General features: G+C 40.2%; 2 protein-coding genes and 1 long non-coding RNA gene across 7 annotated transcripts; all 3 read left to right on the forward strand.

Annotated features, from left to right (window-relative positions):
- The first annotated feature begins 1,103 nt into the window (after nucleotides 1-1,103).
- LOC111707789 (uncharacterized) lies at nucleotides 1,104-7,167 on the forward strand. 5 transcript variants are annotated; one of them, XM_023480943.1, is made up of 6 exons: nucleotides 1,104-1,755; nucleotides 1,811-1,906; nucleotides 1,973-2,164; nucleotides 2,232-2,462; nucleotides 2,543-2,666; nucleotides 2,808-7,167. In XM_023480943.1, exon 6 carries the CDS (start codon nucleotides 3,268-3,270, stop codon nucleotides 6,049-6,051), a length of 2,784 nt encoding a protein of 927 aa, XP_023336711.1. In that variant the 5' UTR covers nucleotides 1,104-1,755; nucleotides 1,811-1,906; nucleotides 1,973-2,164; nucleotides 2,232-2,462; nucleotides 2,543-2,666; nucleotides 2,808-3,267; the 3' UTR covers nucleotides 6,052-7,167. The 5 variants fall into 5 exon arrangements, with proteins under 5 accessions (XP_023336711.1, XP_023336713.1, XP_023336715.1 ...); XM_023480945.1 differs by having other exon boundaries at nucleotides 1,104-1,569; nucleotides 1,629-1,755; nucleotides 2,232-2,666; XM_023480947.1 differs by having other exon boundaries at nucleotides 2,232-2,666; nucleotides 2,877-7,167.
- LOC111707786 (uncharacterized) lies at nucleotides 6,076-9,603 on the forward strand. Its single transcript, XM_023480941.1, has one exon. The coding sequence runs from the start codon at nucleotides 6,076-6,078 to the stop codon at nucleotides 9,601-9,603; it is 3,528 nt and encodes a 1,175-aa protein (XP_023336709.1).
- Nucleotides 9,604-9,874: 271 nt separating this feature from the next.
- On the forward strand, nucleotides 9,875-11,169 carry LOC111707788 (uncharacterized). The gene is made up of 4 exons (XR_002766529.1): nucleotides 9,875-10,142; nucleotides 10,200-10,326; nucleotides 10,382-10,734; nucleotides 10,802-11,169. It is a non-coding gene; the product is annotated as an uncharacterized LOC111707788 (long non-coding RNA).
- Nucleotides 11,170-12,742: the final 1,573 nt, after the last annotated feature.

Below are 12,742 nucleotides of genomic sequence, written 5' to 3' on the forward strand. Positions count from 1 at the left end.
CCAGAAGGTGAATATTACCCCTGACTTCAATAAATTATTTTATAACGAATAAGATTGTTCTAAACCTGACTTTAAACTTATTCAGGAGTATTCTGATCTATGTGCTTTCATTCTACAGAATCAAGGAAGAATTGCAGTCCGCAGTGTTCACAGGACACACTTAAAAGGTTATTATCTAATAAACCTAATCTACATCAACTCAATATCCACAATGAAATCTATAGTTCTTTACATTCGCAGGAAACCCGGAGAACTTGAAAACCGATAAAACCCCAAACAGAAGACATTTGGATCAGCGTTTGAGAAACCCAAACCGCCATCAAATGTATGATTTATATTAGAAAGCTTGGGACACCATTGTATTTCGTAAAATATTCTCATGTTCCTTTTGAAACAGATGTTTTAACCTTTTATAAAGTACTCATTTAATGCTTCAAATCCTTTTATCTGGTCGTAACATTTTACCAGAGATAACAGTTTGAAATATTGGAATTTAATGTATTCTGTCAAATAACTTTATCTGGTCACAACATTTTACCGTTCATCACATTTTATAAATATATCATGTTAATTATGTTTATATTTACAGGGTGGCCAAAACTTTTTTGAACCCATCCGTACAAAAATCCGTACATTTTCAGAAGAAATCCGTACAATCCGTACAATTTTCGAAAAACAATTCGTACAATTTTTTTTTAAAAATCCGTACAATCCGTACATTTTTTTAAACCAATCCGTACATTTTTTTAAACCAATCCGTACATTTTTTTAAAGATCCGTACATTTTTTTTAAAAATCTGAACAATCAGCACAATTTTCGAAAAAAATCCCATTTTTGAAAATAAACATTAAAATTCAATTTTTCATTCATTGTCTTTTGTGTTCAGTTCACGTAAGAGGGTTTAAACTTTTTCAGCAAGAATCAATCTGTAAAAAATTGGCTTCATACATATATACAAACTAAATACTGGGTACATGATACTAGGTGCATGATACTGGATACTGGATACATAACGTCCCCCTACAGAAAAACGTCCCTGATTAGATATAGGGTTACCTATGCAAAGGATTCTGTAAATGTAATTAACTGTTAACGTCTGTTGAATCTATATCTAGATTCTTTAGGTTTCCATGTGCTGATTCATCAAGTCTTCACTGGTTCCTACATCGTCACATCACTACAAGGACAGAAATTAGTGCTGGATAGATTTCGAGATAAAGTGACTTAATCTTGTTTCTAGTTTATATTTAACACATATATATATAGGCCTATTACTCTTATTTAACCTTATTAATGGAACTTTGTTTGTGCTTTCTTAAATACTGAGAATGAGTCGTAACATTTTCACAACCTTCACAAGGATATTATTTAAAAGAATAAAATACGTAAAAGTAAAGAAAGAAATTAATGTTTTAAATGTTCAAAGACTTAATAATCATGTGATATGTACCTGTGCCACACCTAAACCGTGTTTTTAAACCCATAATAATTGAGTTTTTATTCCAGAATTTACTATTGAATAATGTGAATTTTATAAGAAGTGACGGGTTCTCACCGAACAATATAAGGTGTGTAAATAACAAATTTAAAATAAAGCACAATGAGCGTTACAAGATCTGTCATGTAGGCCGAGGTTGAGTTGGACTTGGAGAGTATTATGGGGGAGATCTTGATCGAGGACGGGATGACGTTACTGGTCCGGAGTGCTTCTCTCAACCTTTTGTTCTGCCTTTCCTACCTACCCTGTAACTAATGTAAGCTCCTTTACAGTTCTAAAACCTCCGTGAAAAATGCAATTTCTGTATTTAGACTGATCGAGACTGTTTAACCCGGAGTATGTGGTTGATCAAGAAACCTTAGTTTGAACTGTTGGAGAAGGTCAATCAATCAACCAAACTATTTCAAGTAAGATCAAGTCAACATTTAGCTCTATTCAGAGGGTTTACTTTGCAAATACAGGGAATTGTTTAGGCTGAAACCTGAGGACGTTGTTCTACTAAAAGCCCGAGATTAACAGTGGACGTTGTTCCAAACCTGTATTAAACCTGGAGACGTTGATGTATTTCTGCACCCTGCGACTGTGAGTTCTGGAGTCAAATCTATCCTATACTTGATTGCTGACGGAGACGTTTGAGGCGTCTGTAAAGCATCATTATATATAAAGTAAGAGATTATTAATGTGATGAAAATATCCTCTAGGGAAACCACATTCTAAGTATTGAATGTTTAGATCTGCTTTATCGAGACGTGGTTCTCGCTCTTTCATCTGGAGAAAGGATTAGAACCTTATACTTGGAGACGTGGATCTCCATAACCTGTAATCCTTGATCTCTTGCCCTGAGAAGTTTCCTTGAGACGTGGAGATCAGTATTGAAACCAGAACAAAGTAAATCTTACTCTCGCCCTTGACGAGAGGATGGATGTGCTGGAGGCACAGATACAATCCATCAATTAAACCGAAGTAAGATTTTTTTTAATTTCATTTTCTGAAATTTGTTGGATATTCAAGAGTTGTATGGAAACTACAGGGTGTTAATGCAGGAACCTTGCCTGTACTGGTTCTGTTGGTTGGAGAGGATTTCGCTTAACTTGTAGCTCAAGACTGTGCTAGTGAGAAATGAACTTTGGAAGACTATGAACTGAAAAATCAACTAACGCACCAAATGTAAGTTTATGGATTCTTTTAAAACTATTGTATTTTCAATGAACAAACTTGGAATGTAAAGGGTGGCACAGATTTATAAATGTAAATATGTTGTATGAGTTGTACGGGTGGTAAAATAATAATTTTTATTTTGTATTTCAGTTTCCACCGTATGACATCTGCAGCATAGGAGATTATAAGAAACATTGCTCAAATTGTGAATAATTGCAGAGCTAAACGAGTGAGAATGGGCGTAGTTGACCAGCGCTCCGCATTAGCGCGCGAAGCACTCCTGGTTCCTTAGCAACAACCAGGCAAGAATGCACAGTGGAAAATTTGCAGTGAAGCAATGCCCATGAACACAAGAAAGAACCCGATCCCACCGAGTGAGCCTACGTCTCCTGTGGTTGGATTTGACCAGGCCACTGGACTACCTGTATCTAGTGCGCGGCGAGGAATACATTCCCCGCTAACTAGGGTTCCAGAAGATGATGTTTTCCAGTCTGGAGGTTCCCTAGGATGGGATAACCGAGAACCCTTGCCAACCTTCTTCAGAGAACGATGACCTGGCGATGCCCCGAATCATTCCACAAGTACCGGATTTAGTGTTCCACGAATTGAAATGACACATGAAGAGTTGGTACGTCAGGCGCTTGCCGACCATGCTGAAGTTAAGATGCTTGCTGAGGATGATTACAAAGATGTTGATCCTGCTGATCTTGCTTCTGATCATTTAAATAGCATGCTCCAGGATGCAGAGCTCTTGAAGAAAAAATCACAGAGCTCAATGTTAATATTAGAAAATGAATCTCCAGATATTTTTCCTGATGGAAAAAGAACCGAAGCGGAACTAGCAAAGAAAATGTTATTATCCTTCATTAGAGGGGCTAGCAAAGAGTTGAAGGATCGAGAAAAGAGAATGGATCCTTCTCCAACGGTATTGGGGATCAATTCTATACCAGGAGGAGCTGTAAACCCCTCAAGGAGCGAAGCGTCCCGAGTCTTTAAAGCAGATAAGGTTCGTCGATATGGAGATGACACACTTGTGGCTCTTACTTCCCTTCGAGATGAGCTCAATGCAATTGGAAGTAGAAGACCCTGTACTGATGCAGAATTTAGAACCGCTAGGGATAGATTTGACACAGCAGTGAGAAAGTCTAAATCATTAATTGCTGATGCAAAAACTTTGATTGAAGATGCAGTTGAAGCTAATGAACCAGGCCTGGCCAGCTCTATAGACTATATGAGCAGGAAGGTCAGAGAATCAGAGTGGGAGGTGGACACTATGATGAACGACTGTAAGGTGAATCTGGGACTAATAGGAGCGGCAGGGGGAGCTAAATCATTAGAAGTTGATCTGAAACCTCCATTGTTCAGCGGAGAACTGAGTGAATTAGATTACTACACCTTCCGATTAGATTTCGATGAATATGTCTCTGTGAAAGGGTTGTCGTGGAGCCAAGCGTTGAGAGTCTTGACGAGAACTTGTCTCCAGGGACCTGCCCAATCCGCTTGCCGGGATTTCAAGTCTGTGGAAGAAGTGATGAAGTATTTAAAAACAAATTATGGCAACCCTCGTCTACTACTAAGCAGGAGAGTACAAGATCTGCGGGAGCTTGGAACCTGCCAGGGCACGAACCTCAAGAAGAGGGACTGGGCGGTGACCGTCAGGAGCAAGTTGACCCTTCTAAAGGAGCTCGTCGATAAGCATAATCTGCAGGATGAGTTGTATTTTTCTCCGGTGATTCCGGAGCTGCAGAGGGCCCTGCCATGGCGTCTGTTAGAAGATTTCAAGGATAAACTAAAGAAGGAAGACGAAGCTGGTAATTTCTCAAGGAAGCAAATTTTCGAAAAATTCTTGGACCATATGGATTGGATTGTAAATTCGCTGACATTCGAGATTAATTTTTCCCTTACTGCTGGTGAAAGTGAGGCTAAAACATCACAGAAAGAGCGAGAAGGTCCTAAACCAGGCATACCTAAGCCTGCAGCAAAGAAATCGTATCAAGTAGCACCTCTAGATGGAGGTGGAGGAGGTCCTCGGAGCTACAGCCAAGGTTCGGATAATCCTGTGGCCAAACCTTGTCCTTCTTGTCCTGATAAACACACTCATGTGTATTATTGCCCTATATTTATAAACAGTAAGGGGTCGGAGCGGTTTAAAGTAGCAGCCAAAACCAAAAGCTGTTTCAAATGCTTAAGATTGGACAGTCAGGTTGACTTTAACAACCGAATACAGTGGGAGATTCAACACCAGGAGTTCTGTGATACAAGTTGGGTTTGTCCTCAAACCGAGTGTCTGCAGAAGGACTTAAATCGACAGAGGCATTTTACTATGTGTGCGAGACATGCAAATGAAAATGCACAGTACGAGGGGGATTTTGTCAAGAGCCTGGATCCGAAGCTTATTCCTCAGGGAACAAAATTTTTCACATTTTTCCCACAGGTATATAACGTTAATCCTCCGCCCCCTCCGCCCTCGCACAAGCCTTCTAGAGCCGCTGATATCCCTGATCAAATGAATCCTGCCATTTTTATGCTCCAATATGTCACTGTAAATGAGTCAAAACTGTTGGTCTTCTACGACTCAGGCTGCGCCGGAGCTGCTATTAACGAGAGGGCAGCAGGAGTGTTGGATACCGAATGTGTCCGCCCCGGACCTACATTTATGTCCGTTGCAGGAGCTGCTACAATTGAAATTGAGACCGGAGATGAAAGGTTTAGCTTACTTCTCAGGGATAAAAAATCGGTTGCAACCATGACAGCCCTGAGAATGCCGGAGATTACTACGCCCTTCCCAGAGTGGAACCTGGAGGAGGTCTGGGCGGAGGTTTTAGCAGGTCATGGCGGAGCTTTTCCTGACGGTCCACCTCTGGCTCCAGCACCAAAGAAGATAGGAGGAGCATCTGTGGATGTCATGATAGGAATGAGGTACTTAACACTGTTCCCAGAGCACTTATTCAGCCTCCCATGTGGGTTGGCTGTGTATAGATCAAGATTTCACGCTTCTAATGGAGAAACAACTATACTTGGGGGCCCACATCGAGCTTGGAGGGATGCTGAACTCCGATCGAATTCTATGGGACCGAGAGCGTTTTTTACTGCAGAGGCTAGAGCATACTTCGTTGAAAATTCTACTATCAACCACCTCTACACCGGGGTTAACCACGACGTGGAGGAGCTCAGCATGGAGGAGATGTTTGAGATGGAGGAGTCCGTCCTTTTCCGTTCTGAATGCTTTAACAACCATTGCAAAAAACACAACGACGAGATAGGATGGAAAGCTCCAGTTGGGTGGAGGTCGGAGGACATGGAGAGATGTTTCGTTTCTAATCCTCTTGATTTCGTAGGGGCTGAAGCTCTTGGAGCCGAAATACCTTACCGATGCATGAGGTGCAGAAATTGATTTGATTGCAAGAAGGGTGAAATCATGGAGAAGGTCAGCTTGAGGGAGGAAGCCGAGCAGTTTCTCATTGAGGAGTCTGTCAACTATAATGCTGAGAGCAAGTGCTTGGAGGCCGTCCTCCCCTTTATCAAATCTCCGGAGGGAAATTTAAAAAATAACTTTAACAGAGCTTTCAAGATCTTGGAAACTCAAGTCAAGGGTGCTGCAAAAAGTGAACAGACGAGACTAGACGTCCTTGCATCGCACAACAAGTTAAGAGATAAGGGACATGTTATGCCACTTGATGAACTCCCTGAGGATGTCCGTGAATGTGCTCTAGAGGAACCTGGTTATTATATACCTTGGAGAACAGTTTGGAATGCAAGTAGTTTGTCGACTCCGTGCAGAATGGTTTTCGATGCGTCCAGCACGACCCCAGGTGGTGAATGTTTAAATAATATTCTGGCTAAGGGTGAGAATAAGTTAAGCAACCTTCTCTCTATTTTGATCCGGTTTCGAACCCTCCCCTTTGCCTTCACCGGAGATGTATCCATGGCATACAACGGAATCAAATTGAAACCAGAACATTATAGATTCCAAAAGTATTTGTGGAAGGAGGATTTGAACCCGGAGAACCCTGTGAGGATCATGGTCGTAAAAACTTTAATTTACGGAGTCCGTCCGTCGGGAAATCAACTTATGGCTGGGTTCAACAAATTGGCGGATTACTGTATCAAGGAGTACCCGGAGCACGCTGAAGGTGCGGACGTGCTTATATCTAACACATATGTTGATGATGCAGTTCGTTCTTGTGAAGATGAGATCAGCATGAAGAACGAGTCGGAGAGTTTAATCTTTGTACTGACTCAGGCTGGCCTGGGAGTTAAATCCATAACCTGGAGTGGAAGCAAACCATCTGAACTAGTGTCTGGAGATGGGGTTCATGTTGGGGTTGTGGGTTTGTTATGGGACAGTGAGAAGGACCAGATAGGGATTGATGTGAAACCTTTGTATTTTGGTAAAATGAAACGGGGTAAGGCCCCTGAACTAGTGACTGGTGATGTAAAAACCGCTTTGTCCTCAGTTTTTTCTAGGCGAACCCTGTGGGGACAGGTTGCAAAGTTTTGGGATCCGATGGGGCTGTTGACTCCATTAACCTCGAGGCTCAAGCTTGACCTCCGATCTGTGACCTTGCTAGGTTTGGATTGGGATGACAAGATCCCTGACGAATACTTGGATACATGGGTGAGAAATCTTAGTGATATAGAAGCTGCCAAAGAGATAAGATTTCGACGAGCAGTGATTCCCCCTGATGCTCTGGAATGCCAGGTGGATATGATCACCTCAACAGACGCATCGGAGAACATTGCTGTCGCATGTGTACACACACGTGTTCGACTTCAGCAGGGAGGCTTTCATGTTCAACTGATGGCAGCAAAGTCGAGGTTGGTGAGTACAAATACAATACCTAAAGCAGAGCTGAAAGGGGCAGTAATGGGGGCTTGTATTAGTCATGTAGTTCGATCTAACCTAGGTGCAGTTTTAAATACTTCCTTATATGTAACGGATTCAACAATTGTATTATACTGGATCCAACAGGATCAACGCCCCCTGCAAACTGGAGTTCGAAATGGAGTAGTTGAAATCCATAGGTTTTCTAATGCTAGTAGATGGTTCCACATTGAGACAGAGCTGAATGTTGCAGACATAGGAACAAGATGGTGTGAGGTGTCTGACCTTGGACCAACCTCCATTTGGCAAAATGGAGCAGAATGGATGAAAATGGAGGAGGCAGAAATGCCTATCAAGACTATCTCTGAGATTACGATGAATGGAGAGCAGAAACGTCTTGCTGCTCAAGAAATGAAAGCCTCTGATATCCACGGGGTAAGAATCCACTCTCTGAGAACTAAGGTGGCCGACAGGTACGGGTTCAGTGAGTACCTGGTGGACCCCAACAAGTACAGCTGGGAGTTCGTGGTTAGGATTATGAGTTACGTTTTGAGGTTTATTCGTAAAGTCTTATCAAGGTATTCACCAGTATGGAGGCCCCCTGTGAAACCTGAAGGAGCTGTGGACCTGGTGGACACGGTGGCAGCCAACCCCTTAGAGCTGGGTGGCGATGATATTCTCTGGGGGGAAAACTATTTCTTCAAACTTGGATCTGATGAGGTGAAGCATTTTTGTTCTAAAAAAGATTTCCAGGGGTGTACTGTTGAGAAAGGGGGGATTTTGTTCTATACTAGCAGAATTCTTGACGGTCAAACTATCGAGGACCCTGAGGAGGCAATGCTTGACCTCCAACCTCTATCATTTGTTAGACCAGTCTTGGACAGATTTTCTCCAGTCGCCTATTCGATAATGTTACATGCACATGGAGTAGTGAGTAAACACCGAAATGCAATTTGTACCTTGAGGGAATCCCGAGCTATTGCGTATATATTTCGAGGACGTGATTTATCCATAGAGGTTAGGGAGAATTGTGTTTCTTGTAGGAGGTATAGAGCTAAGCTTTTAGAGGTTGAAATGGGACCCCTCCATGAGAACAGATTAACTGTTGCCCCTGCATTTTACCTGGTTCAAGTGGACCTATTTGGGCCCTATCAAGCCATGTGTGAACACAACCACAGAAGTACAGTCAAGTGCTATGGCCTCGTCTTCAAGGACCCGTCGACCTTGGCTGTTGCAATCCACATGATGCAAAATTATAGTACATCTGCATTTCTTCAAGCGTACACAAGATTCAGTTCTCGTTATGGGCACCCTGCGAAGTTATTCATCGATGCTGGTAGTCAGCTCGTGAAAGCGTGTAAGGAGGCTGAGATCTCTATTGTTGACATATCAAGAGAACTATCGACAAAGTATCAGGTTGGAGTGGATTATCAAACCTGTCCAGTTGGAGGACATAATGCCCATGGAGCCGTTGAACGCAGTATTAGAGACATTAAAGTATTGTTAGGCAGGGTGTTCTCTGGGTTCAAGCTTGACCTGATATCTTATGAGACGTGTTTTGCTTGGATCTCGAACGAATTGAATTGTTTTCCAATCTGTATGGGAAGCAGAACTTCAAACCTTGACCATGTGGACCTTATCACCCCTTCTAGGTTGCTGTTGGGTCGAAATAACCGTCGGTCTCTGGGCGGATATGCAAAGATTGATGTCCCATCTCGGCTTATGGATCAAATGGATCGAGTGTATAAAAGTTGGTGGAATGTGTGGGCTACTGAGAGGATTGTGGATTATATTCCTCAATCTCCGACATGGAAAACAACCTCTAAACAACCCTCTGTTGGAGATGTTGTTATTTTCTTAAAGACAGAGGCTGAGGCTGGATTTGGGGAACCTGTTTGGAGGATGGGTCGGGTTGATGATGTTGAGTACTCTGCTGACGGGATTATACGTGCTGTGATTATTTCCTATAAGAATAACAATGAGGCTACATTTAGAAGTACAAGAAGATCTGCTAGGAAGATTGCAGTGTTACACCATGAGGGTGACCTGGAGCTAATTGAAGAACTTAACCAGGCATCCAGGGATGCTGGAGTACATTTCTTTTTCAGGAACCCAGTGTGAATAGATAAAGTGAAAGAAACTAATGGATTGAATCCCTGATGAATCCAGTTTTCTCGCCGGCAGTGTTGAATCTATATCTAAATTCTTTAGGTTTCCATGTGCTGGTTCATCAAGTCTTCACTGGTTCCTACATCGCCACATCACTACAAGGACAGAAATTAGTGCTGGATAGATTCCAAGACAGAGTGACTTAATCTTGTTTCTATTTTATATTTAACACATATATATATATATAGGCCTATTACTCTCATTTAACCTTACTAATGGAACTTTGTTTGTGCTTTCTTAAATACTGAGAATGAGTCGTAACATTTTCACAACCTTCACAAGGATATTATTTAAAAGAATAAAACATGTAAAAGTAAAGAAAGAAAATTAATGTTTTAAATGTTTAAAGACTTAATAATCATGTGATATGTATCTGTGCCACACCTAAACCGTGTTTTTAAACCCATAATAATTGAGTTTTTATTCCAGAATTTACTACTGAATAATGTGAATTTTATACGAAGTGACGGGTTCTCACCGAACAATATAAGGTGTGTAAATAACAAATTTAAAATAAAGCACAATGAGTTACAAGATCTGTCATGTAGGCCGAGGTTGAGTTGGACTTGGAGAGTATTATGGGGGAGATCTTGATCGAGGACGGGATGACGTTACTGGTCCGGAGTGCTTCTCTCAACCTTTTGTTCTGCCTTTCCTACCTACCCTGTAACTAATGTAAGCTCCTTTACAGTTCTAAAACCTCCGTGAAAAATGCAATTTCTGAATTTAGACTGATCGAGACTGTTTAACCCGGAGTATGTGGTTGATCAAGAAACCTTAGTTTGAACTGTTGGAGAAGGTCAATCAATCAACCAAACTATTTCAAGTAAGATCAAGTCAACATTTAGCTCTATTCAAAAGGTTTACTTTGCAAATACAGGGAATTGTTTAGGCTGAAACCTGAGGACGTTGTTCTACTAAAAGCCCGAGATTAACAGTGGAGTTGTTCCAAACCTGTATTAAACCTGGAGACGTTGATGTATTTCTGCACCCTGCGACTGTGAGTTCTGGAGTCAAATCTATCCTATACTTGATTGCTGACGGAGACGTTTGAGGCGTCTGTAAAGCATCATTATATATAAAGTAAGAGATTATTAATGTGATGAAAATATCCTCTAGGGAAACCACATTCTAAGTATTGAATGTTTAGATCTGCTTTATCGAGACGTGGTTCTCGCTCTTTCATCTGGAGAAAGGATTAGAACCTTATACTTGGAGACGTGGATCTCCATAACCTGTAATCCTTGATCTCTTGCCCTGAGAAGTTTCCTTGAGACGTGGAGATCAGTATTGAAACCAGAACAAAGTAAATCTTACTCTCGCCCTTGACGAGAGGATGGATGTGCTGGAGGCACAGATACAATCCATCAATTAAACCGAAGTAAGATTTTTTTTAATTTCATTTTCTGAAATTTGTTGGATATTCAAGAGTTGTATGGAAACTACAGGGTGTTAATGCAGGAACCTTGCCTGTGCTGGTTCTGTTGGTTGGAGAGGATTTCGCTTAACTTGTAGCTCAAGACTGTGCTAGTGAGAAATGAACTTTGGAAGACTATGAAATTATGTGCTTATTTTCAACATGTCTCTTCAAATGATCAGATCTTGAAGCTACGTACTCACATTCATTACATGGATATCCATCATTACCCCTCTTGAATTTCTTTGGTTCAGATTGCAGAGGATCAAATTCCTGATCCACGTGTACTCCTGAAAAAGACGACATAAATTGATAAATTTGATTCATGAATTATGTGAACATTATTAACAAACTGAAATATTAGAATATTAATATTTGAGAGAAACCTGTGGAGCACAACAAAAAATTTGTTCACTAAATATATCAAATCAAAACTTATCATAAGCATATCACACCAAACACATTGGTAATTGATGTTAACTATTAGATAAAAATATAATATTCATAGGTTGTATGAGTTGAAAATTTTAAATGTGTGAATAAAAATTCAGGAGTTTTAATGAAAATTCTCACATCAGTTCCAATTATAGTTCAAATGAACACAAAAATAATTCAAATGAACAAAAAAATAGTTCAAATGAACTTAAAAATAGTTTAAATGAAATAGTTCAAATGAGAAAAATATAGTTCAAATGAGAAAAAAATATTTCAAATGAAAATGACAAAAAAAAGTTAAAATGAACATAAAAATAGTTCCAAATGGACATAAAAATAGTTCAAATGAACAAAAAAATAGTTTAAATGAACACAAAAATAGTTTAAATAAACAAAAAAATAGTTCAAATGGACAAAAAAATAGTTCAAATGGACAAAAAAATAGTTCAAATGAACTCAAAAATAGTTCAAATTGCCAAAAAAATAGTTCAAATGGACCAAAAAATGATGGACAAAAAAATGTTTCAAATGAACAAAAAAATAGTTCAAATACGCAAAAAAAATATTTTAAATGGACAGTAAAAATAGTTCAAATGGATAAAAAATAGTTCAAATGGACATCAAAATAGTTCAAATGGACAAAAAATAGTTCAAAATGAAGAAAAAAATTGTTAAAATGGGACAAAAAATGGTTCAAATGAACACAAAAAAAAGTTCAAATGCACACAAAAATAGTTCAAATGGACCAGAAACAAGTTCAAATAGACATAAAAATAGTTCAAATGGACAAAAAAACTATGTTTAAAACGTAAGACTTGACAATAACAAAGGTTTGTATAATTTTCCTGTTAATATAAAATTTGGTAATTTCCTAGAGAACAATTTTTGGACTCACCCGCCCCCTCTCCTATCAATTTTGTACATGGATCTTAAATGTAAGAAAAGGATCTGACCATGTGGCCAAGTGCCCAGCCCCCTATCCTGTCCTAGCTGAGGCGCTCGGCCCCCTAGCCTGTCCTAGCCGCAGCGCTCGCCCCCTAGCCTGCCCTAGACGTAGCACTCGGCCCAGAAAGTGTCTTAACCTAACCTAACCCTAAATATATAGTAATCCTATATGTAGGACATGGATATAATTGACTATATGCATGTGGCCGCAGCGCTCGGCCCCCTTATAGCCGCAGCGCTCAACCCAGAAAGTGTCTTAACCTAACCTAACCCTAAATAAATACTAATTTAATT

Source organism: Eurytemora carolleeae, unplaced genomic scaffold (genome assembly GCF_000591075.1).
Source record: "Eurytemora carolleeae unplaced genomic scaffold, Eaff_2.0 scaffold799, whole genome shotgun sequence".
In the NCBI taxonomy this organism is placed as follows: Eukaryota; Metazoa; Arthropoda; class Copepoda; order Calanoida; family Temoridae; genus Eurytemora; species Eurytemora carolleeae.

Bases quoted from the DNA above. Each gene is read 5' to 3' on its own strand.
- LOC111707789 (XM_023480946.1), top strand. From the start codon at position 3,268: ATGACACATGAAGAGTTGGTACGTCAGGCGCTTGCCGACCATGCTGAA.
- LOC111707786 (XM_023480941.1), top strand. From the start codon at position 6,076: ATGGAGAAGGTCAGCTTGAGGGAGGAAGCCGAGCAGTTTCTCATTGAG.